The sequence below is a fragment of the Leuresthes tenuis genome, unplaced genomic scaffold (assembly GCF_036924035.1).
Source record: "Leuresthes tenuis unplaced genomic scaffold, fLeuTen1.0.hap1 SCAF_15, whole genome shotgun sequence".
NCBI classification, from domain to species: Eukaryota; Metazoa; Chordata; class Actinopteri; order Atheriniformes; family Atherinopsidae; genus Leuresthes; species Leuresthes tenuis.
This window is the reverse complement of record NW_027325369.1, coordinates 24,000,449-24,025,718: the sequence shown is the minus strand read 5'-3', so window position 1 is coordinate 24,025,718 and position 25,270 is coordinate 24,000,449. Positions and strand designations below refer to the sequence as shown.

The 25,270-nt window shown below is 40.7% G+C and overlaps 3 protein-coding genes across 4 annotated transcripts; 2 read left to right on the top strand and 1 right to left on the bottom strand.

The window, feature by feature from the left end:
* Positions 1-442: 442 nt before the first annotated feature.
* On the top strand, positions 443-6,448 carry rps6kl1 (ribosomal protein S6 kinase-like 1). Of its 2 annotated transcripts, XM_072365890.1 has the most exons (12): positions 443-530; positions 1,213-1,329; positions 1,515-1,680; positions 1,909-2,033; positions 2,773-2,865; positions 3,061-3,108; positions 3,485-3,617; positions 3,764-5,170; positions 5,257-5,346; positions 5,516-5,598; positions 5,707-5,802; positions 5,913-6,448. In XM_072365890.1, exons 3-12 carry the CDS (start codon positions 1,545-1,547, stop codon positions 6,021-6,023), a joined length of 2,322 nt encoding a protein of 773 aa, XP_072221991.1. In that variant the 5' UTR covers positions 443-530; positions 1,213-1,329; positions 1,515-1,544; the 3' UTR covers positions 6,024-6,448. The 2 variants fall into 2 exon arrangements, with proteins under 2 accessions (XP_072221991.1, XP_072221992.1); XM_072365891.1 differs by lacking the exon at positions 443-530 and having other exon boundaries at positions 1,156-1,329.
* Positions 6,449-7,407: 959 nt separating this feature from the next.
* Positions 7,408-14,346, bottom strand: dlst (dihydrolipoamide S-succinyltransferase). The gene is made up of 15 exons (XM_072364968.1): positions 14,204-14,346; positions 13,224-13,257; positions 13,099-13,138; positions 12,887-12,948; positions 12,699-12,773; positions 12,558-12,613; positions 12,232-12,340; positions 11,963-12,139; positions 11,700-11,785; positions 11,457-11,554; positions 10,196-10,326; positions 9,735-9,808; positions 9,551-9,634; positions 9,258-9,425; positions 7,408-8,114 (listed from the first exon to the last, which is right to left on the bottom strand). Exons 1-15 carry the CDS (start codon positions 14,264-14,266, stop codon positions 7,980-7,982), a joined length of 1,392 nt encoding a protein of 463 aa, XP_072221069.1. The 5' UTR covers positions 14,267-14,346; the 3' UTR covers positions 7,408-7,979.
* A 1,350-nt stretch (positions 14,347-15,696) lies between these two features.
* Positions 15,697-24,609, top strand: prox2 (prospero homeobox 2). The gene is made up of 5 exons (XM_072365327.1): positions 15,697-15,795; positions 17,149-18,758; positions 20,502-20,609; positions 21,945-22,139; positions 23,865-24,609. The coding sequence occupies exons 2-5, from the start codon at positions 17,211-17,213 to the stop codon at positions 24,030-24,032; spliced, it is 2,019 nt and encodes a 672-aa protein (XP_072221428.1). The 5' UTR covers positions 15,697-15,795; positions 17,149-17,210; the 3' UTR covers positions 24,033-24,609.
* The last annotated feature ends 661 nt before the right edge of the window (positions 24,610-25,270 follow it).

Genomic DNA, 25,270 nt, shown 5'->3' with positions numbered 1-25,270 from the left:
AATCAGCCCTCCCTTGGGGGTGTGTCTGTGGTTGGGGGACTTTTCTTTGTGCTGTAGTTGGTGCCTGGCTCTATCTGGTACTGAGCATCAAGACCCAGCAGAGTATGAATTCTGGGCAGGATCATCCTTCCATTCACAGTGCACCACATACATTAAACTTATAATAATATTATTATATAATTCTTAACGGGATTTGTCAATAACGAAAACTAAAATCTGCAGTCAGTCCATTTTTAATAAATCATTGCTGAAATAGACATCAGTGTACACAAAAACAGCACTGTCTCTTTAAATCTCCCAGCATCTGTCAGGATGAGAGGGGGGAAGTGAGCGCCTTGTGTGAAATGGTACCCTAAAGTGACATCATGCTCAGCCAATCAGCAGCCTTGCCTGAGCTCTCTCCTCCTCTCCTGCTCATGGGATGAGTGTGTTCTAGCTGCCGAGGACACAGGCTACCGTTGCTGCTTCCTTTCCTGCTGATGCTGCTGATGCTGGGGCGGAGGGTCCAGGCCATGCTCGCCTCACATCAGGTACAGTGTGTGCATCTCTCTTGTGATTTTGGACCGTTCATTTGTTATAATGATCTACTGGATCACTAGCTATGGAAGTACATGTTAAAAATGATGGATAATAATGGAGGACACTGGAGATGGCTATGTGTGTTTCCTCACACTGCTTATATGATGTCACATCCATGACCAGGATGGGGGGGTGTATATATATATATATATATATATATATATATATATATATATATGATTTTTGTGTTTCCGTTTGTGGCTAAACTGTGGGCAAAGTAAAATCAGATTTTCATATATGGCTTGTTTTCTAATCAGCAATATCCATCAGTGCCATACAAGGGATACAGCTGTGCAAAGTTACATATCAAGTTACAAACATATCAACTGATTTGTGTGTTGGAAATCTTTGTGGCATACGTGTACACATGTTTTTGTAGCATATGTTTTGCAGTGATGCACAAATGTAAGGGTCAACTCATGTCTCAAGGCAGATTCAGGGTTTTGTCATCCTGTAAGGATAAATAATGTAATTACCCTGTGAGACAAGATAATGGGCCTTAGTGCTCTGAGTCACTTCTCTGTCATCTAGGACATCTGCAGCTCTGTTTCCTTCCATTCATCCAAAATAGTAGGCTCAAGCTTGTACTCACTTCCTGTTCTTCTGGTTAACTCTTTGTTTCCATTCATTCAGATGATCATGCCCTGCTGCAAAAACCTGAGCCTTGGAGTCACGGGGGGCAGACACACACCAAGCACAGTGACAACAGACAGAGATGTATCCTGCTGTTGATAAGACACAGGAGCAAAGGTAAGTCCCAAACTAAACATTCATAGTGTGTGAAAAGTCTTTAAGAGCCAAACAGCAGCAGTGTCATTCACTTACGTAGGTGTAAGATTCACTTTCTGTTTCTAATTTAATAAAGCAGCTTGTTCATATCTTGACTATTAGTCCAGATTGGTTAACAGCAGTTTAACTATCTGTGCCGTGAATAGGCCCATCTGGACCTTGACAGATTCAAAACAATGGCGAAGAGAGATTACCTGGTGGAGGCGGCCAAGCAGATCCGCATGGCACTGGACAGCGAGGTCAATGAAGACTACGAGGCAGCTTTCAGTTACTATAAGAACGGGGTGGACTTACTGCTGAATGGGGTTCAATGTAAGTGGACATTTGGTCTTTAAGACTGAGTCACTAAATGTGGAAAGACAAGTCATGGGAACATGACTAAAAACAGGAAGTTAAAAACTAAAGCTTGAGCACAGATTTTTTGCTTTCCATCCATTTTCAGTAGCCAGCTGTGTACGACAGGACAAGTTTTACTATAGTCACGTAACTGCAGGAAGTTTCTTTTTTGTTGGAGTCATAACAAGTTTGCCTGTTTTACAGTGGACCCAAACAAAGAACGACGGGAGGCTGTGAAGAGGAAGACGACCCAGTATCTGAAGAGAGCTGAAGAAATCTTTATAACACATCTACAGGACAACCTCGGAAAGGGGAGCTCTCATTTAGGCGTAAGACAATCATCCTCTGTTTCTTCTTGCAGCTGTTGAACAGAACATCAATCAAGTTCTGCTCTTATGTAAAAACCTGGAGAACTTTTCCTTACATAGGTCCGATCTTTGATACTTGATATTGCAGCTTCAGCACATATCAACTGGAAATATTGAACCTTTTTATTCCACATTGGTGTGACATCTGTTGACACACTAGATTTTAAAAGAGCTTATGCAATACTTTATCAGAGATGAAACCATCTAACAAAGCATAATTAAAATCCTTATATGATTGGGTCAAAAATTGTATCAGAATTGTGAATTGAATCAATTGTTACTTTTCTTGTAATACCAAAATCTTACAGCACTATCAATACGGACAGTTGGCCGGACAAGGAAAAGCACCAAATGACCATGACCACGATCACTTTTCAACTATTTTCGAACCATTTCTATTTTCGAACCAAAAAAGTTGTCTAATTACAACGGTAAAATACTGCTTTTGAATTGATGCAAGAGATATCATACGTGATAAAGTCAGATCAAATTTTTGTTGGCGTTGCAGAGCTATTTTTCCACACCATTACGGCTTTCGATTCTTCAGGCACAGTCCTCAAATTTTACACACTTTTATTGCAGAACATTTGCTTGTGATGAAGCGTTTCAGCAGTATCGCGTTCATACTTTTACCTCAAAGTAAATTGGGATTGGTAACCTTTCCACAACTGATGGCATCATCTGTGGGTTTCGTGAACAGGGCTACAGCAGTCTGAGATTCCGTCCAATCAGACACCTGAGTTCACCTGTAGAAGACCTGGAGATGTGTAAAGTAGTGGGAGTCAATGATAAGGTCAGATAAATGCATTTTTCTCGAATACATTAACGTACTATTTGATGTAAATGCACCATATTTGTTGTAACATAAGTGTTGGCTGAAGAGAATGTAATAGTCCAGTAAATTATCCACTGCACTCAAACCAAAGCTGTTGATAACTAATACCTGCCTTTCTGTAGTAGCCTGAGGATGTTGTTTTTCTTTCCAAAGGTCTTAATTGTTCAAAGTATGGTCAACAAAGAGATGTTTGTTGTAAAGGTAAGAATGTACTCATTTAATTAAAAAGTAGATGGACATTACACTACCCTTAAAGATACTTTAAGTGGAGGGTTTCCACTGATGGTTTTTGAGTTGGTGTCTGACAGCAAGCAGTACTTGTACTCTATAGTGAACCAGTTGATGGAAGCTCTCTCCATCCTGTCTCTCTGAGTATCACCCAGCATTGATCTGCCTGAGAGCTTTAACCCTTTTAGTCAATGCAAGTGCACCTCAAATTACAATGGAAGTAACATTTCTAAATGGATGATCAAAGCAGTAGTTAATGTTTTTTTCTTAATGATTCGAGAGACATTTTTCCTCCTCTAAAGAGCGTGTACATAAGCCTTTCAGTTCTTATATGCATGTGCTTTTGCAGAGCCTGGTCAAATCAAGCTGGGAGAGCAGGGACCAGGCAACCATCATTCCTCAAGGGGTTCCATACATGGTCAAGCTGCTGAGATACTATGTCAGCGAGGATGCTGTGTACCTGCATCTTGATTATGTCAAAGGTGAATTTGATTAAACACTTTTGGATTCATTTTGAAGCTGTGCACATGTATTTCTTTTATGAAACATTGAAATTGAGCATATTTCCACACTGTGCCATTGGAAACAATAGAAAGCAACATCAATATTTTTTTTTCTATTTTTCTAGGTGGAAGGCTGTTCTCCAGGTTGAATAAGCTGAAAAATGAGAAAGCCAGGGAACATCCAGAATGCTTCACCTCTGGCCGGTGCAGCATCAAAATGAAGACAAGCTACACCTCACCCACTATCAGCACAGACTACCTGCACAGCAGCAGGAGTACATCAGTGATTCCAGAAAAATTAAGTGATGAGAGCCCAGATACGGAATTCCCAACATTGTGGGATGAGACTCAGCAGCGACTGGAAAGCTGCGGGACTCATTCTTATATTGAGGAGACAGGTTGTCTACAGAACACACGCTCTGCAGCATCATTTTACACCAAGCTCGACCGGTTAACTCTGCTCTCTGGCCCCACGAGGACGCAGGTCAGCACCCACATTCACCCACCAGCTCCCAGTTTGTGTTTGCACTCCAGTGAAACTCAGGAAAAGCCCGCTCTTCCTCTCTCTTGTGCTCGTGTCAGTCAAGCTCTTGATGTCATGTCAGACCTCCCGCAAAAAAAAGCTGGGATAGGACTGATGGAGTGTAGCTCTGACTTTGAGGAGGCTTGGAAAGCTGTGGATCCAGCACACAACTGTGAGAAAATAAATCCCTATGCAGTGACTGACAGTGACTTAACAAGAACACTTGCACAAACTGCACCTCATACAATCCAGACCTCATTTATAAAAACGGGATCGTCAAACAGTGAAAATAAGAGTTTGAGTTCCTCTCCTGCCATTTTGCATCTCCCTCTCCATTGCCAAACCCAAATACGTGGCAGGGCATCATGGGATACTAATGGCGATCACCACGGACCTTTTTTAAGCAGTAACTCTGCCGTAGTAGTTACAGACTCTAATCAAGACAGCAGCAGTCCCACTGCAGAGGAGAGAAATGGAATGGTAGTCATCAAGAGCACAGACAGGGCAGTAGTTTCTGATCAAATGGACACAAGGATCACTTCTCAGCCTTTCCCTGCTACCCTTTGCCCCAGCAGCATAGAAAAACAAAGGACATTTTCAGGTAGCGAAACATCTTTAAGTGGAGTAAAAGAGGGTGTAGAGATGACTTGTGAGGTTCTGAGTCCTGGAGAGAGGAAAGAAACTAAAAATAAGAAATCACGTGTAGGCTGGTTCTCCTCTGCTCCTCTTGGAGCCGCGCCCCAGGAGAGGAGCGAGGATGTGAGTGCTTTTCTTAAACCAGATGGACCAGAAGACCAGATCATAGAGGTGGATGGCTGGTGCCACCTGCCTCGGTTCCCTGTCAAGTCCTCCAGGCCTGCAGATAAAAACATGCAGAGCTGCTGGGGGCTTCCAGAATCAGAGGTGCGTGTTTGGGGGGCACAGATCCTGTTGGCCCTGGAGAGTCTGCATCAACAAGGCATCCTGTGTCGGGATCTCAACCCGAGAAACATTCTGCTCACGAGCAACGGTGAGTCAATCAAATAACTGTAAAAAAAAAACATGTGAAGAAAACCTCAGTACTTTTGAATTTTACCTGGAAAAATGTCTTCACAGGAAAGGTGTGCTTGACATTTTTCAGCCAGTGGAGTGAAGTTCAGTCAGAGATTAGTTCCAAAGCCATGGAACAAATGTACTGCGCTCCAGGTAAACAACTTACTGTATGTTGACACTTCTTGGTGTAATCTGCCACCTAGTGGCAAAATGTATCTGCTTCAAGTACTTTGCGTAACAAGAGAATACAAAGACATGAACACAAACACATTTTCAAGCATTTTAAGGCATGAACTTAACTTAGCTAACTGTGTGCTCACAGAAATTGGTGGAGTCTCCAGGGCTACAGAAGCTTGTGATTGGTGGAGTCTTGGGGCTTTGCTGTTTGAACTTCTAACCGGAATGGTAAGCTAAAAGATCAACAACCATATTCAGCTTCTAACAGAGATTCTGCACTGTGCCCCATTCTTACAAACTATGTTGAAAGTAAATATATTATATATGCTCCTCCAGCCACTGTGGCAGCTCCATCCTGCAGGAATCCACTCCCACACCCAGCTGATCATCCCAGACCACCTGAGTGCTGCAGCAGCATCTCTGCTCACTGAGGTGAGGTATAAGGATAAAAACATCTGCAGAGTTTCTGTTTCTAAAAGTCTTGGACGATGAAAATCAAACTGGCATTCAATCTTACTGTTGGATGCTATTCTACTCCACAGCTGCTTCAGTTTGATGCTGGCTATCGCTTGGGTTCTGGAGGTGGAGGAGTATGTGACATCAAGTGTCATCCCTTCTTCAGCGGAGTCTCCTGGAAGGCTCTCACTTGCTAGCAGAACTGTTCTCATCCATCTGCGCTTCACTGGACTCAAAAATAAATACCACTGGATCCTACTGTGGCAAGAATGGATGTAGCACGTATTTCAACTTGATTTTGTGCTTCTCATAGAGAAGGACCGAATAAAAGCTGAATAAAAGTGGTCCCAATGGGGTGGGGGATATTTATCTATTACTTTTAAATTCTGAAGTGCACAACGGAACTTAAAATGCATTTAATGCAGTTTTGATAGCTAATGTTTACATATGAACTTTATAATTACCATGCAAGTCAACAAAACGCCACATAAAACAAAACCATTTAAATTCTTTCAACTATATATTATCAATTATTGTAGAAAGAAATGTATGATAGGCAATACATTGTTTTATCTTCTTTACAAATCCTGGAAAAATAACAATGAATAAAGCTTTGGGTTACAATTAATCAGTAGATTTCTTTATGTAGAATTACTCATAATGATAAATGAGTAATGAATCACTGTAGTATAGAGCAACAAATTTCAGTTTCAAAGTTTCAAAGTTCATTCATCCATCCATTTTCTTTACCTGCTTAATCCAATTCAGGGTCACAGGGAGTCCGGAGCTTATCCCAGCTGCCATCACAGGGTCACACAAAGACAAACATCCATGTACTCACACTCACTCCAAGGGTCAGTCTTAGAGACATTAATTAACCTAACATGCATGTTTTTGTAAAGTGGGAGGAAGCCAGAGAAGCTATGCGTGGGGAGAGCAAACTCCACAAAGAAAGGTACCAGCCAGGACTCAAACCCGGAAACCTCTTGCTGCGAGGCCCCAGTGCAGCCGGTTTGAGAAGCTTGGAACACAGGTTCAACCAAAGATTCAGATTCTTTAGTCGTTGTTGTTGTTGTTGTTGGTGGTGCATCCTGAGTCAAAAGGCTGAACTGAGCTGACCCAGAATATGCCACATCAGTCACATCAGCTCTAGTCATTGATTAAGAAAAGACAATAATATAATTATTAGAACTTTTATAAACTGTTCTCAGCTCTTTTCTTCTGCTTCAAGTGTCTTTAGAGGCACTGGAGGTCACAACTTACACTGAATCAAGCTGGTTTTCTTTTGCGTCACTCTTTATGATTTCAAATGTTTCTTTTGAAAGTAAAAGCTAGCTAGTTTAGTACAGTAAATATACAAGTTAAAGCAAAAAAATGATAATGTTCAGTTAAAATTTTACTAAAACTGCACCAAGTTTAAGTCATATTCTATGACAACCACTCACCTACAGCATATATATCAGTCCTCTGTAAATCATGTCAACAAACCACCTTTTTAAGCATTTTACTCCTGGTTTATCCTTCAGGATGTTGCTACCTAAACTGCCGATATGAAAGGACAAAAAACATCCAAACAAAAACTACAGTTGGGTAGTGAACCTTTTATTGTTTAAAACTTTTCTTAAATAGTCTTTCTTACACAGCAAAAAGAGAATTGTTTCTCATACTGGTATTTCATGAACTAGATGGCATAAAATCCCTATGGATTTCTTCACTTTGGAGATTTTAAAACATAGTGTTTCTTGTTTTCTAGCCCAATATGTGCTCATTGTTCTTCTCTCAACCAAAACATTAAAACCAAAATATGCAGTTTTATCTGTACTTGCCTGTCATCTCACAATAGGTAGAACATTTTGTCAAATGTATGTAGAAAATGACATATGGCGAACAAGTTATAGTATATTCTTCTTTGATCTAAAGACCAGCACCAGAAACCCCAGAGCCTGACATTCCCCCACAACTCCATCAGATCTTTTATCCATGCCAGTCTTACAAATGTCCATTGCACAACCCAACTGTTCACCACAATCCATTTTTCCTAGTTAGCCAATATAACAATACAAGAACTGCAGTTAGAGTAATGTTCACCATGTGAGAACAGCCACTGTTTGCGTGGGGTGGTTTGTTTGGTTGGGCCTGGAGCTGACAAGGGTTCACATATCAAGGAGCAGCACCCTGGGGTCCTCCACCACCGACTTGATCCTTCGCAAGAAAGTGACGGCCTCCCTCCCGTCGATCAGACGATGATCATATGTCAGGGCAACATACATCATAGGACGGATCTCCACCTAGAAAAAAGGAAAAGGTCCTTATATATCAAACCAAACTGGAGAGGAAGGAAGTGAAGGTTTCACTGAACTGATAAGAATTACTCTTGCAGGTCAAAGTTGATGAAGATGATAAATCAGCTTGTTTTGATATATAAATCCATTGTACAGATCAATGGATGGAAACAACACACTTAAACTAACTACTGCATCATTTCCTAGTTCCCACTCTTCTATTCCATCTACCGTAAGTTCCGTACTAGAAATGGCATCAGTCGATGTTTGTCGTTTTCTTCATTGCAGTCAGATTAACTTCTGCTTTTCACCGGTCCCTCACAAGTTTCTCACTCACTCCAAACCTTCTTTCTGCTGCTTGATTACCGTTTTCGGCTGCATATTTTACTACCTGCACTTTGTAATCTGCAGAATATAGATTTTCTTTCTCAGTTGTCCTTAAGTTAATGTTTCAGTGGGACAGGAGCAGCATTTAGTTGTCACAAACCCAGAGTGTCCTCTCGCAGCTGTAGATAGCAATGTTTACTCCTCGGTTCATGTCAGTCAGTATGAATTAACATTTAAAAACATGTTAAATATATATTTTGATATATAAGTCGCAGGACCGGCCAAAACTATTTTAAAAAAATGTGCGAATTATAGTCTGGAAAAGACGGTAGTTCTTTCCCGTTTCTATTTGTATAAAACTGAGTAATATGAGTTTTGCACATCTGGTCGGACGGAACAGATCTTGTTAAATCTGTGGTCTACATCTGTGTTAAGTTGACACTATAATCTCATTAAGGAATGCATAAATAAATAGTGTAAATAACCTGCAGTTGCCAACACAATCTACTGTTAACCCTAACTCATGTCAACATGTAGAGATTGCATTTGTGTTATGACGACAACAACGTTTGTATCACCAGTATAGAACATTATAGCCCAAGCATAACAACCCAATGCAGTGTGCAAAGAATACCGGTAAACTAAGTCAATGCTCAGTACAAGTTGAAATGTTAAACATGCTAAACTGGTTGTGTCATTGAGCCGATCCAATGTAAAACAGTGAAAACTGACAACTAAAACACCTTAAATTTCCAACCAAGCACACTTCATTATATGGTCCTTCTGGACCGCAGCAGCCCGTGTAACAGTGAAGACACAAACCTTGCCACCGATTGCAACGGGCCTGTCGAAGATGCCGTGCATGCCTAAAATAGCAGACTGTGGCGGGTTGATTATGGGTGTGCCAAACATGGACCCAAACACGCCACCATTGCTGATGGTGAAGGTGCCTCCATCCATGTCTTCAACAGCCAGCTCGTTCTTACGGGCCTAGAAACGCACAATTATAATCCAATCACATAATCAGGAAATGTTCACAAGTGTGGGGGGAAAAGAACAAGGAACGATTAGAGGAACAAACTTAAAATGTCTCAATATGTAACATGAGATATTACCTTTTCTCCCAACAAATTGATTGCCTTCTCAATATCGGTAAAGTTCATTCCCTCCACATTTCGAATTACAGGAACCACCAAACCCTGAAAGAGGAGTCGCATTATTAAATTTTCTGGCCTTCATTTTGGAGATGAAAGGGCTATCAAGCACTTATATGTGTATAAAGTAATCCATTTGTCTTACCTTTGGCGTGGCTACAGCCACACTGATGTCAACATATTCCCTATACACAATCTCTTTGGTTGTGTCATCAATTACTGGAAACAGAAAACAGAAATATCTTACAGAGGGAAATGCTTGTGCAGATCAGATTATAAATCATTACTATTTTACTGCCAAGACTAAGTTATTTTCTTGTAATCCACTTTCTGTCACATGCAAGTACAGAGTTGTGGCCCGAAAAGCCCACAGACTATTATAGATATTTAAAAGGCAGCAACATGGACCACCCCCTTTTCACTGTGGTCAATCTAAATAGGTCAGGGTAGTCTAGAGGAAGTAAATAAGTTGGTTTTGAGGTTGGGCAATGAACGATACCGAAACATTTTCCTCACCACACACACTTGCAATGATTCGATACAAAACACATAAAGACACGGGCAGACTGAAGGTGCGCAGTTTTTTTTAAGTGGTTAATTCTATACCGGCATTAACAGCAGGTTGGTCAGCTAGAGCGTAGGCAGCAGCCTTCACAAATGCAGACATGAAGCCCAACTTGATGTTGTGCTTTTTCAGGAAGGCGTCTTTGTACGTCTTCCTCATCTCTGAGATGTTGCTGCAGGAAAAACAGAGAGAAGGTGTAGATCAACCAAAAAAAAAAAAAAAAAGAGTGTCATTAAGACAACGAGCAGGGTTGAATGACCAGGTTGACAAACTCAATAAAGTTTGTAATAAACTTTAATAAACTTGTTTGTTGCAGAACAAACAGGTGTTTCTGAGCCAGCAATCTATGGCTCATACTAGTGAGGTACAGGGACAACACAACTTAAGATACATAAAAATTGGTTTCAAATATTGTTGTACTTTTGAAAAATACGTATTTTTTCATGGCTATAAAATAATGCTGCTGCAGACGGTGGTGAATTATTGAAATGGGCCTGCTAATTGTTTCACTATTGCTCATTTTTCTCTTATATCTCTCTTTTTAATTGTTTGTTTTCCTGTCTCTAACCCTGTTGAAGCTCTAGGGTTTCTCCCCTAACGTAATTAGCCCCTCCCAAGACACAGACTCTCCGAGAAAGGAGAGAAGAAGCGATAAAAATCTTCACTTTCTAGAGCCTGTAAATCTTATTGCGCTGTCATAAAAGCCCATATCGGTTGAGGCAGCTCTTCCACTCAGAGCACAGGTCTCTGTGGGCCCCTGCAGATGCTCCAGCCTCCTGTTCTGACTAGTTCCTTCGGCTCCAGATGAGCCCTTGCCTGGGAAGTCTTCGTTCAGACCGTCAATGTCAATCCAATTAGGATACACAGAAAACCCTGAATAGCTGAAAGCTGACACCACACATTTGCGGGGAAAAGAAATCCTCAAAGTGTCCTCTTCAGTGCAGGGGGCAAGTGCAGACAATAACATTTCCTTGTAAATTAATAAAACCTGTTTTAACAATTCTTATCTTCGTTTTAGATGGAATTACGACCAAATATTTACATTCCAGTGTTTAAGAGGATATCGGGTTTCAAAAAGCTTTTCCTACTGGGCAGATTCCAATCTATAACCATTTGTGCCCATGTTGTTTTGGCTTTTAACTCTGATATATATGGAAATAACCCAGGAGGTCTGGATATGCCTCTAGTGTTATAAACATATACCAACCACAAAAAAGTATTAACATTCGAGCAAATTTGGCCCATCTTTTTTCTCACATTGTGGGTTCAATAATGTGGGTCAACTAATTGAGAACTTCCTACCTCATGTCGACCTCATTAAATGTAGTCAGCATAGCGCAGGTGTTTTGGGCTTCTTTCAGTCTCTGGGCAATTCTCAGTCTCATGCGGTTCATCTTAACCTAAAAAAAAAAAACACCTTGGTTGTTAGTTTCAGTAAACTTTTCCCATGTCCTTTTCTACTTTCTGCACTACTACTTCTCTTGTAAAACAAATCAAAGTAAGTCATCTACAACTAAACACAATGGTATGAGTTATGGATTTTACTCTGCTTTCTGTCCTTGCTGCTTTAACCCCCCCGTCTGCGTGGGCTGCTGGAGCTGACGGAGCAGCAGTGGGCTTGATGGCTGAAACTATGAGAAAGACATTGAAGAGGAAAGAAGCAGTCATTACATCTAGACATGGAAGTTTAGCGGAACTGCTGAAAGATGCCGCCAACAGATTTCCTAACAATGATTGATCATGCAGGCTAGTGGTTAAGTAAACAGATGTCTGAAATGACGCAGATTGTCTGTCTGATGGCTATTAACCTGGTTTGGAGTCCATAGCATGTGCTGGCACAGGTGGAACAGGGGGCATGGCAGTGGGGATGGGGCCCACAGCTGAAGGAGGAGGAGGGGGGTTAGGTGGGGCAGCAGAAGGTGGTGGAGGGGCTGCAGCAGCTGGAGCATCAGCTTTTGGAGCTTCTGCAGCTTTGGGAGCACCAGCTAAAGAATTAAACTGGAAGAGTTAGGGTACAAACAGGCTTAAATTTGACATTTCAAGCCTGTGTTTTTAGTGGAAGTCCAGTCCAACAGACCTCCTTTCCTAAGCTTGAAAAGTGGAGTCCCTCCTTCAACCTTCCCTCCGTCCGGAACCAAAAGCTCCTCAATCACTCCAGCAGCAGGAGAGGGAACCTGCACTGATGTCTAAAAACATGGAATTTATTATTATTATTATTTTTTTTTTTAAAGTCAAGTTTAAAACCAAAATAGAAAGCAATCAATCAAATATTTGTCATTTGGCTTGTGTCAAACTACAGCAAGCCTACTGAAGTGTAAATGAAACAAGCAAATTGAACAATAAATTGCAAAACAGCTACGCAACTATGCATCATAAATCACAAACAGAATACATTTGTTTTACCTTATCCGTCTCAATTTCACACACCACCTCATCCTCACTGACAGTGTCTCCAACAGCTGTAAAGATAAAACTGTGTTTTAAAATCTGTAATGGGTCTGTATTAAAAGCAACTAATGTGTGTTTATCAATCATAAGCGTTACCTTTCTCCCACCTCACATCCCCCTCTGTGACAGACTCTGCAAATGCAGGGGTCTTGACGGTGACAACTTCATCCCCTGAAGAGCAAAGACATGCCAAATGAGATTGTTTCTTCCACACACATGTCAGTGATGCCGCATCATATCCAAACATGTGTATAAATAAATAACTAAGACAAGCTAAATCATACTGTAGGCTGAAGATGTCCTGAAGTACTGGATTTGGAAGACGTTGGATCGGGGATCATATTTTCTAAAGATATAAGAAACAAATATTAGACAAGTAGTTTTTGATTGTTTTTGTCATGCTACGGTTGCTGCTGCGTACTGTCCAATCAAAGCCAAAGCTCTTATTACATATCCATGGTGTGAAACATGTTCTGGTTTCTGACAGTTTACTTACACATTGCTGTTGAAAGTGGTAGGATGGCTCGCTGATAGAGCTGTTAAAGCAAGGACAGGAGAACCATTTTAACAACCTTTTAAGAGAATGGGGTGAACCTACACTTGAACATTAAGCACACGTACCTGCTGTGGCCCGACGAGCCAACACATTATTCCCCTGTGAAAAGATACAGACAAGCATTACAAAATATCTGCAACATTGATGTGATTATATTTATATAAGCAATTATATTTCAGAATCACAAAATTAAATCTAAATGTGCTAAATATATGCATCAAAATGTTGATTAGCTTACACATAAAGTCAATTTAACAGTTGGAAAAACACTTAAATGTCAGTGAAACAGAGAGAAAAGTAAGTGAAGCCGGTAAAAAGTCCCTTCCACCGGATAATATGTGACCTTTGACATAGTCATTGTCACATTTATCTAACATAACGGTGGATAAAATAGTCTGGCATAAGAACTTTACCAATAAACACAAAACGACAGACATATCGAAACAAATCATTCAACAGCTACATTAAGGTAGCTCTAAGGTAGATGTACTTGTAACCTTAACAGCAAGCTGGGAGTGAAACTACACAAACAAAAGTGACAACTTTGCAATGCAAGTTTCTAAGACAGCCAATGGAAAATCTACCACAACTTTAATTCTAAAATCAATATTTGAATGACCTTAGCTTCACTGCCCGCTTTCTCTTATTCACTACAATATGACCTCGGCATACTGACAGCTAAGAGCTAGCTAGCTCTACCATACTTTTAGCTTTGTATGGCTAGCATGATCTTGGAGATGAATCTATATTATAATAAACAGTGCCTTCACATGAACATGGGGTAGCTACTTTCTGCTCGGGTCAAACACCTCAAAGATTGACGTAAAAACTTTTAATAGAAACTGTTGCACAGACTTGTGAAGGGAAGTGTCATACTGTCCTTGGCTCACAATGTTACGGCCTGACCGTGGCCTGTGCAGCGAGATGGCTAATGCTAACGTTAGCTCGGGTAAAGCTGGGCTCGCAGAAGCTGCGGCTTCATCCGCAGAAGAGACAGCGAGGAGTCTCGTCGCGTGCGGCAACGTTTCATTTGTTTGTTGCCTACCTGGCGGATGGCAGAGATGGAACGGCCAAAATTCCTGGTGAGACACCGGGAATGAGATAACATGATCGCTGTGTGACAGCAGCCTGTCAGCGGAAGGAAAACTCCAGTCACACCGTCAAGATAGGTTGGGCACGCGCAAGACTGGAGGAAGCAGCGTGGGATAAACCAAGTGCTTCAAATGGAGGGGGCAGTAGCGACCGAATAACCCATTGTATAACGCTGTGATGTCTTCATTAGTCTTTAAGGGGCCATGGATGGGTAGCAAAGGATTGCATGTAAAAGAGATTACATTTTCAGATTACAAAAACAAGAAACTATTTCTTTTTTAAATATAACTTTTTAGTTCAATTGCTATGGATTAGGCCAAATGAACAACATCCTTGAAATATGACCATAAAGACATGGACGAAATAAACTACAGTTCCTTTTATAGAGGCCAACATGTTTTTGTAAAGTTATGTGACCACTTTTAATGTTAAGCATGTACTGCTGTATAGGCTAAGTAATTCCCCTCTCAGATTGTTGTTATTGATAAATTAGCTATTACTTTTTACTTACACTGGAAATATAGGTTGTTTTGAGGAAGTGTCATCTTACGTCCAAAGAGCGAAATAGGCTACACCATGTGACAAAAGAGCAGTGACAAAAACTTACACGAAAGAAAAAGTCATATTATATATCACAGAAGGTATATAGCACGCCTCCCTGCACGTTTAGGATAGGTAATTTGATTTAAACATCTACAAAAGCTAAATATTAAACATACCTTTTATTTGCGTTGGAAATGTTTTTAAATGTCAAAAGAGAAAACCTGACCTTTTTGTTGTGTTGGTGAAGTAATCCAAAATAATTCATGTTAAACTGCCTTTTCTTGTAATATACTGTATTTGATTAAGCCACTTAAAGACATGTCATTTATACCCATTGCAGATTGCAGATAGCATTTTAACAATATAAAATCCAACCCTGAGTGCTTATATATAAGGCCATCTCTTCCTCGTTTTCTTCAGTGAACTGCGAAAGCCTTTTGGGTGGCAAGTGAAAAATGATGATGAAACAAGGTGTTCAATTGGCTTTTCCGATGCACAGGATTTCCAAGATCAATAAGAATCACGAGGTCGCCTCCAGATGTGCTGGGTTACCCTTTCAAATGAAAAAGGAAATGCAGGTCGGGATTTTTCAATTCTATGATTTTCTTAAAATAGTTATTCAATCGTGCACTATTTTCCATCCATCATTGTCACTATTTTCCATCCATCATTGTATTTTGTCAAACACACGAAAAGCCTATTTGATGGGGGCTTACTGTCAATACTTACACACAACTTAAGCTATGAACATGAATCAGTTCTTGTCTCTCATCTTTGTCTTTTGAGTAGGTTTCAGCGCATCCGTTTTGAAACAACACTGAACCATCTCGAATAGGCTGTCACTTCTGAGAGGAGTGTGTTTTGGGTGTTGATGAGCCCCTGACCACCTCACCGCCTTCACATGGCCACGCCCCAGCTTTAATGCATCGGCTCTCACGCACCCACCACCCAACACACAGTCTGCGCAGGCCAGCAGCTCGGCACCACATCCTAGTGCAACAGGTAAGGTCCCAGCGCTGTCTCTCACTCTGTCTCTGTAGACCGTGATTAAACCGCATAACAGAAAAAAAGTGTTATAAAGTGCATGCGTGCAGTTTACATAGTTTCTAAACCAGCACGTCAGTTTGGTGTTTTTTTTTTGTTTGTTTGTTCTATTAGAATGAGTTACACTTGTGACTTTCTTTCTTGCAGATCACTTAGCAAATTGTTGCCTTAGATAGGCTATTTACTGACTGTCTCTGACAGCCAAAATTCTCTGTCATATTGTATCAGTTATCTCTTATATTGTATCTCTTCAGGATATAGGTTTTAGGTTCCAGTTCTTAAAATAGGTTTCAGGAATTTTTTTTTCAGTTCATTTAGCATTTCTCCTGCTATAGTTGAGCTGGAAACACTAGTATTATTTGTGTTGTAAAAGACATTGCTCATTGGAATTTGTAAGTCAAGTCAGTAGTTTTGCTACAGTGGTCTGAACATGTATTCGTACAATAGTAATGAAAACAGACAAATAAGGTGAACATATTGATTTCTTTTAATTACTGGCATAAAATCCACTTGAAATATATAGTACAGTCTCCCTGTTTAAGTAGTTGTATGCCACTTTTACCGCATGTGCAGATTTATTTTGACTTAATTCGGTTTGTTTGCTTAGAAAAAATGTCAAATGAAAAAATGAAAGGGACTGAAGAGCGTAATAACTGAACTGGGCACAGGTTAGACTTTTTAATTAGACTGTTCCAAGAAATGAAAACCCGAAAAAAGATTCTCATCGTAGTTTCTCATGTAAATAATTCATGCACAAAGCCATTTCTATTGCGAGCTCTATGGCTCCCATGAGTTGAAATTTACCTTTCATTGCTCCATCACAATTCTTTTTATCCTCTGGGTTAACTCTTTTTGCAACCCAAAGATGAAAGGATACAAAAACTCCTCTATTAAAGATTAGCATTCATTTATATATAAACTGAGGATCATATTTGAGGGCTCCTTGGTTTTCCATCGACAGCAACGGTACATTTGATAAGTTAGGTAATATTACAAATATAATTTCAAATTTTACAGACAGCATTGCATGTTATATCAGTCAGGTTCATTTACTCATTTTACACATAAAAATATTCTAGTCTTGCTGAAAACTTAAAGAGACATTGCATGCTATTGTCATAGCTGTACGACAAAGCAAGATGTGTTTTTGTGGCCATCATACAGCAACTTTGCATTGTAAGGTGTTGTGAAATTAGTAAAAAAAAAAGAATTCGTTAAGTTATAAAATAAGGCAGTACAAGAAAGAGCAAATACAGAATTTAATAACAATAAACTGCAAGTTTTTTCTTATTTCAATTTCTGTCTTTTCAGATTCTTGTGTATCACACAACTCAAATTTTTCAACGTGTATAGTATAAAGACCCACACTTAGCATGAACCTCAGTCTTCCTGATCAGAGTATGCACAGCACAAGTGAAAGCTGCCTAGAGGATGACAAACCTGATGTCATGCTGCCCTGCTTCCGCAGAAACATGTATGACGAGCCTCTGGCTTCCTACTCAAACGGATCCATCATCTCTCAACTCCTTCGCAAGACAATTCATAACAAAAGGGCACTGGATGAAAGCCACTTCTACCTCTCCAGCTCCACTGCCGCTGACTCTGGCCAGGAGGACGAGAGCAGCGTCTCCTCAAAGGACAGCACGATGGAGGCTGCATCCCCCAGTGGTCATGTTTCCACAGGAGCCAGCCCAGATGGAGAGCATCCAATGACAGATCACCTGCAGGCCAAGAGAGCTAGAGTGGAGAACATTATCAGGGTCATGGCTGGATCTCCCAACAGCAGGCAGCACGAAGACACTGAGAGGTCTGACACAGGTGCCAGAGACACCAGGGAGGCCAGAGAATCATACAGGGAGAACAAACGTAAGCAGAGGTTGCCTCAGCACCAGGAACACAGCGCTGCTGGACAGGTGGGCAGAAAATCTGGCAGTAGCAATGGTGATGGCTGCAACACAAAGGAAGAGGAGTGTCACAAGTTAAAAGAGCAGCTCCACAGCATGCAAAGACTCCTGCGCCAGCTCCAGGAAAAGTTTCTGCAAGTATACAACCAGGACGATCCTGAATGTGAAAAAAGAGATGCAACAGAAGTTGATCCTGAGCATGACCTCCTGGGCGAAAGCACGGAGTCATTCTACATGAGCACTGAAGATGAATTTGAGAGGAAGAGCAGCAGGGTGACTGCAGACTGTAAGGACCAAATGAAAGTAGTTGGTTACCTGGTTCACCAAAAAGAAAGTCAGACCCTACAGGAAACCCTGAAGCAGGAGCTCTCCAGGGCTGTTGATGATTGTGTGGACAGGGTGTTTAAGAGGATGTCCTCCACAGGGATGGATTTGTCCCCTCAGCAGCGTCAGTGCTCATCACCAGACGTGCAGATCAGTGTCAGTGCAGACAGGAAGAGGCAGCAGATCACCGCCGCACTTGATCAGCCCCAAGCCGAGGAGACCGCAGTGAAATCCAGATCACTGGAGTACTATGAAAACTCCGAGGGGCAAAGCCCGCAGGACCAGACAGAGGCCCTGTCACTGGTTATCCGTAAGCCGACTGTAACCACTGTGAGCTCAGTCCCCCCAACAGTGAAAAGACCTTACCCTGTACACCAGACGCCCTTTCAATTCAATTACAGCACCCCCCTGCATGAGAACCACATTTTGGAGCACCTTCTCAAGTATGGGCCGCATACCAACTTTGGGGCTCTCGCTTGCATGCCCCCGTCGATGGACAGGAACTCCCCAGACTCAGTGGACTGGGACGCCATCGCCATGAGGTCGAAGGTGACATCCAGCCACCTCGGTCATCATCCCCGTCCCTCCTCCCTGGGGGCGGTGGCAGTTGACAATCTGTGTCTCCCCCACGTCAAGATTGAGTGTGGTGAACTCCAGAGCATGGCAGAACGAAACCCCTACATGTCCCTCAGCATATCCTTTGCTTTATTAAATATAGCTGATAGATATTCACATGTTTGTATTTGACATATAAAAGTTGAACGTATAGCGATGTAGCAACTGAATGAAAACATTTTAGAATTTATCTCACTTTCTTTTCATTTAATATGTCTGCACAGTTTGCAGTGAAAATCTTGATGTGATACTGTAATAATGTGTACTCTTTGATAGTGTATTGTATACATAATATTTACCTTTTTATTTTATAGTATAACTCTCCATATTTCGGCTCCTCTATTTGAACAATAGCTGGTTGAGGTTCACTTCAACAGGGGCAGTTTCAGTAACCAACTTCAAGGAGAATTTTTCCTTTGATCTTGCTAACCCCATGGAAAATTATAGCATCTTCTTTAATCTGAGCAGAGTAATGACTTTAAGTCTAGAAAAAGACCAATAAAAAGGAATACAAGGCTTTGATAAGAATTGCCAGGAACAAAAGCCAATTTTTCAAAGGCAGAGAAAGCTTCGGTTTCTGTTTCAGGAAGCGTAGTTTTTTCAGACTTGAAAAGGTGCAGGATCTATTTCTCCATCATCAGAGTGATAGGGGTGCATCTAAAAGGTCACATCTGAGTGCTGGTGGAAACCACAAGTGCCTCCCAACCATAGCACTTGAGCTCTTGTCTTGAGCATTTGTTGTTGGATACCTTTGTCAGAAGGTATATGATTGAAACAGAGTGCAAGATAACAGTATTTTTTCTTCAGAGAAACTCACTGTAAATCAAGTAGTTTTATTAAGGACACAAAGAGACGATTGTATTTTTTTTTTTTAGATTCAGTTCTTACTGACATCCTCAGTTAACAGGATTAAACTACATTCTACATTCCTTGACCAAGAGAACTGAAAGATAAATTCCTTGATATTGCCCATTATGCAGTAAATATCCCTAAATCTGAACCTAGGAGTGATGAGTCTTGTCTAGCTTCCCATTGCAAGGTTTCAGAGACGAATATTAGTGGTACCTCTCAGGATTCGCTTTATCTTTACAGTGCAAAGAGCTCTGCTTCTCTTTGAACAATACCACATAAATCATTCATCCAAACTTCCTTATTTCAAAGGTAGGGTTCCCTGATAAATGTGTTGTGTGGTGACCTGATAAGAAGATATTATAGCCTAAGGCGAGGTGGTGAGCTACAGAGAAACTGGTCCTGCACACTTTCATTGCCACAGGGGGGAAAACTTGTAAAAGAACTGCAAATATCAAAATTTGCAGCAAAGGAAATATATGTTTCAATATATACGGAATGTTGAACAAATAGTAAATTGATTTCTTCATTACGTAACTGAAATTATTTTGAATATTGGGCACAAGCTAAGAAATCATTTGAAATGTGTTTAATCTGTAACTCTATCATTACTGCGAGGCTTCTCAGAAAAACAAAATACGGCGACATATGTTGTCTTTAAATCAACCTAGTTACATCTGAAAATCAGCATCTCCTTTCAAAACATTTCAAAACAAGCTGTCTTAACGCTCAGCCATGAAGTGCTTCACTCTCTAATTAAAAATCCCTAATCTAATTCGTAATTCTGTTTTGCCAATAAGCACATGTTAGGATCATTATTGACTCCCTAGTTAAAGCCGAGCTGTTCTTTAGTGAAATTCAATTTAGCTGAAGATTGCGGCAACTCAATACTCTAGTCCACTATCACTTTGCACATGACTGTGTGCTGTGTGTTAGATTTAATTGTCAGCTTTTCTTAACGTTCATGTGAACATCCAGGAGGGTCTCACTCCAAGTCATCTGAAGAAGGCAAAGCTCATGTTCTTCTACACCCGCTACCCCAGCTCCAATGTCCTGAAGACCTTCTTCCCTGATGTCAAGGTAATTTAAATTTTTATATGGGGAAAAAAATCACTTTATCTTCATGTGTTAACAATTTACAGAATAGTTTGCTCTGTTTTTTTACCCCCTCGTGTCTACCTGTCACTGTGTGTTTTGGACAGAAAAAAAATCAGCAGTGTGTCGGAGGAGATAAACAAAAACGCAGAGGGTTTAAATAACAAAGCCACTGAGCTGCTAGTATGTCCTGGGGGCAGAGGGAGATACAGGGGCATTCTCTCTTTAAAAAAAGCCTCTCCAGTCAGCAAATGGAGTGACAAAGGACTCTGTAGGAAAGGCATTGCTATTGAGTGTCAACAGAGAGTTGGTATTAGAGACTTGTGCTGTTGCAACCAGGCAGTGATGAGCTGGTCCTAAACACAACATCCTGTGTATTTTGGCCTTGTCATCCTTTTCTATCCTCTTTTTGTCTCCTTCGCTGTGTCCTCCCGTTGTTAGCTCTTTTCATTCAACCCATGTGCCTCAGCTGCTTTCTTTTTCCCTGGCTCCTGCCTCTCTTCTAATTTCCTCCAAACACCTCTCAGTCTTTACTTCCATCACATCTCCTATCTCGTCTCCTGGATCTTTGAGCCTGTGCGGGCCCCTGCCTCTCAATCTGCAATGACCCCACCGGGTCAGGGGGAGGATGCTGTTGCTGCAGCCCAGTGAACGTCTCCTCCTAGCTTACGATCCTGTGGTGGGAAGTGGCACTGAACAAAAGAGCCCATAATCCCAGTGTCTGATTCCATCCTATCAGCCAGAGTCAATGAGAGGGAAGCTTCCTTCTGTCCTTATGCTGCCGCTTTCTCACCCACCACACCAGAGAGAAGAAGCGTCTTTGAAGCCTGCCCAGCCCTTAGGCATTTTTTTTCTGTCTTTCTGGGTGACAAGATAGAATAACAAGACTAATGTCAAGACTGAGTTTAGAAACACAAAGTCCTGACAGATGTTTTTTCATCCCTGACAGTGGTGGGAAAAGATCAGAGCAAGGTGGGATTTTGTCCTACCAATACTAAATCCAGATTTTAAATCAATAATGTTGAGGGTTTGCTAATCCCAAAGCATCACACAGCCTTAGCCTCTGTTAGAAAGCATTCAGACTTCTCAATGAAGCCTGTATTGTATTCTGAAAATACAATTATTTGCTCCTTACGCAAAAGTAAAAGTTAAAGTCAACAACAAGGAACAATGTCTGTATCCTCTGGGTGTTCGTCACCTCCAGCTGGACAGATTTTTCTCAGTTCAGGGGGTGTAGTTGCAACATACTCCCTTTGGTTTTTTGCTCTAAATGTGGTCAAAATGATATGAAATCAAAAACTATTTTCTCTCCATTTCCAGTTCAATCGCTGCATCACATCGCAGCTGATCAAGTGGTTCAGTAACTTCAGGGAGTTCTACTACATCCAAATGGAGAAGTTTGCCCGCCAGGCCATTGTTGACGGAATCAGCAACGTCAAAGACATTACGGTTAGCAGGGACTCAGAGCTCTTCCGGGCACTGAACATGCACTACAATAAAGCCAATGACTTCCATGTAAGTGTCACTTACTAGTCATCACTCTCTTTTTTCTGTTGTTGTTATTGCAGTTTGTATTGTGTGGCAGATGCAGCTGATTTTTTTTATTTTTTATTAAGAGATTTTATTCAAGGTTTTACACATTGTGGACTCTGTGCGATGAACAAATTAGAGTTGCTTAAATAATAACGTATTCTAAGTTCCACTCTTCATCGCTGCCCCATAAAGGAATTCCTCAGTAATAACACACATTTCTAATCCAGGGAAAACTTTTGCCTGAACACAAATATCTAAATATCCAATCAAGCTTCCAAATTTTGGGAATTTTTTCAAAATTTATTCAGAAATTTTCTAGCTCATAATACCATTTTCCTGGGTAAGTTGCATGCTTGAGGTTTGTTTTTTTTTACTCTGCAGACTCAGACAAAAAAGTGTGTCAAGCCAACAAACAAGTAAACTCCTATCAAATTGCATATTGGTGATTTAGCTAGTTTGCTTTTGTGAAGAATAGAAAAAACAAGACGTATTTTATTAATTGAATTGATAAAGGTTTAATTTTTTTTTATATGAAGAAGCTGGCTGTTTCCCTGTTTCCAGCACTCAGTAAATGCTAAGCCAGTCAGTTGCTGTTTATAGTCTCATACTTACCAGACAAATATAAGAGTAGTATCAATCTTCTCATTAAGTCTCCAACAGAAAATGAATACACCCAAAGTGGGAAACTAGTGATTAAAAGCATCTGAGTTGAGACGTTCAGTAGTTTCGAGCCCCCAGATGTTTGTCAGACCTCCATCGTATGGCTGTGGTCATGTATGTTTGTGTGTTGACCTGTGTGTCACACTGCACCTGTGACTGGCCAGCCCTTACGGCCATTATCTAAACTCCAGAGAGATGCTTTATCAAACTGTGGGAAGAGGAAGCCGCAAAATCCCACTAAAACAACTCAGGATTAGAGGACCAGTACGCCTGAGCGAGACCGAGATTGCTACTGATGCGGAATGCTGAGAAAGACGCTGTGGATTCCGAGGGAGAAGGCTGTTTGGTGGGAAAGGGATGAGACCGTTTTCTTTACCTTGGGACCAAGACATTCCTTTCCCAGGGATGCTTTTGTGTCAGGAGATGAGGGGAAAGAAAAATAACTTATACCAACAACTGTTGTGCGAACTGGCTGTGGATGGGAAACAAGTGCTGTGGGATGGTTTCCTCCCACCTTCCTTCATATCTAAACTTTATTTATTATTTATTTCTGTGTTTTTTTTTTTAAATTCTGCTGTAGGTGCGGACCACCCCCAGATTTTTTACCTAACAATTACCACAACAAGCCCTTCCTCAGTTTAATTTATTCCATAGCAGTCTCATGTCTGTCACAGTCGTTTAGATGTTCAGCTTCCTCCCATATTCCTGGTGGCATTATATCAATATTTTGTTCCTTGGAGTTGGGGAGAATCCCTTGGAAGAAAGCTCCACAGCATTTAGTTTAGATTCAAGAAAACAAGGTAGCCTCTCTAACTGGAAGTTAATGATTTCTATCTTGCATTTATTGTATTCATTCAGACAACAAAGAGACGAGCTCCCTTTCATCCGTTGGAGTGTTTGAAGTATAGTACTACTGGTCCTCATTTCACATATTTTAGAAAATCAGAGACAAATCTTTTTTTTTTTTGACGCTGCTGTAGATGAACACAAGAATAAAGTTTTATTAAGAGCCAGTGATGATTTAGGTGCATTCTTCTTGTTTTCCAGGTGCCCGACAGGTTCCTGGAGGTTTCCGAAATCACCTTGCATGAATTTTACAATGCCATCTCAGCAGCCAAAGATTCTGACCCCTCATGGAAAAAGGCCATTTACAAGGTGATCTGTAAGCTGGACAGCGATGTTCCAGAGGAGTTCAAGACATCCTCCTACTTATAGGCTGACGCGGATGAAGAAATTTTTTTGCAGGTGAACAAATTAGTTTTTTTTAACTGAGTCATTTGACAGTATTATTTCATTTTTTCTTGTAGTACATTTTGGTGCGGTGAAACATAGATTGCGTATGTATAAAAAACACCCCACACACAATGTTTTAGAAGTCACAAATCAATAATCTGAAATATTGTGATCTGCTCTAACAGCTAATATTGATAAACAGTAAATTTCTTGTGGATTTTTTTCAGTGTTTGTATTTAGACAGTTATTTAGTTTGTAGTTGTGTTTCCAAAATGTTTACAAAGATGTAATCATCTGTAGTCTAGATTTTTTCTGTCAAACAATATTAGTTTGTTTTGAATTTAATTTCATAGCTGTGTGTGTGTGTGTTGTGTAAATGTACCTGCACTGCTGTTCTATGTTGCATAATGTATCATAGTTCTGCTGTATATTATAAGCTTGACTGAATGCATGCGTCAGGGTTTTTGTTATCATGTGTGAAGGCTTTTGTCTTTTAATGTACAATCATTTTTAGATATTTTGCTCACAAGCAATGTACTGGATGATTATTGAAATTAAAGATGCACTAAATTATCATACAAAATTGATGTGTTGTGGTTTTCTTTGGAAATAACCACCACACGTGGCATCTTTTGGTGTCTATAAGGAGCAAGACCCAAATGACGAAAGCTTTATTTTTGGCTGCAAATGTTTAACTCTCCAGTGAAAACACTGCGTCCCAGTGCTGGGCCCCTAAGGTGCCTCTAATCCACGTCCAGCAGCCAGCTGTTAAATGTTCCCCAAACTATGCTGCTCACATTGTTCACCGAAGCCAATTCAAGTCAACTTTCTAAGGCCTGCATTCATTGTGTGGCCGCTGCGGATGCAGACAACTGCCATGTCTTAAAAACAGCCACAATGCATTCCCTCCTAATGACTAATGCCCGAGGTGACCTCATATCACAGTTGTGCCACCAAAGCAAAATTCCACAAACCCGTTGACTCTTTCTTCCAGGCACACAGTCAGAGCAAGCTGATGGCAAACACACGTGGAAGTCTGTCATGAAAATAACAGAAAGGCAACTCTTGATTCTTTGGACGTTATATAAATCAGGCAATCACAACAGTAAATTAAACGCAATAAGTAAAAGCCAAATTAACCGTGAAATCTGTGTCACCGCTAATTGCATGTTTGGAGTTCATTTAAACATTTACCAAAATATGACAAAATGCATTTGAAG

Excerpts from the sequence above, each read along its gene's own strand:
- rps6kl1 (XM_072365890.1), top strand. The coding sequence starts at position 1,545 with ATGGCGAAGAGAGATTACCTGGTGGAGGCGGCCAAGCAGATCCGCATG. Across the intron at positions 2,034-2,772 it reads AGGGGAGCTCTCATTTAGGC|GGCTACAGCAGTCTGAGATT; the intron begins GTAAGACAATCA and ends TTTCGTGAACAG. Across the intron at positions 2,866-3,060 it reads TAGTGGGAGTCAATGATAAG|GTCTTAATTGTTCAAAGTAT; the intron begins GTCAGATAAATG and ends TTCTTTCCAAAG.
- dlst (XM_072364968.1), bottom strand. The coding sequence starts at position 14,266 with ATGTTATCTCATTCCCGGTGTCTCACCAGGAATTTTGGCCGTTCCATC. Across the intron at positions 11,555-11,699 it reads CAGCAAGGACAGAAAGCAGA|GTTAAGATGAACCGCATGAG; the intron begins GTAAAATCCATA and ends TTTTTTTTTTAG. Across the intron at positions 9,635-9,734 it reads TGGCTGTAGCCACGCCAAAG|GGTTTGGTGGTTCCTGTAAT; the intron begins GTAAGACAAATG and ends CTCCTCTTTCAG.
- prox2 (XM_072365327.1), top strand. The coding sequence starts at position 17,211 with ATGAACCTCAGTCTTCCTGATCAGAGTATGCACAGCACAAGTGAAAGC. Across the intron at positions 18,759-20,501 it reads ACCCCTACATGTCCCTCAGC|ATCCAGGAGGGTCTCACTCC; the intron begins ATATCCTTTGCT and ends GTTCATGTGAAC. Across the intron at positions 22,140-23,864 it reads ATAAAGCCAATGACTTCCAT|GTGCCCGACAGGTTCCTGGA; the intron begins GTAAGTGTCACT and ends CTTGTTTTCCAG.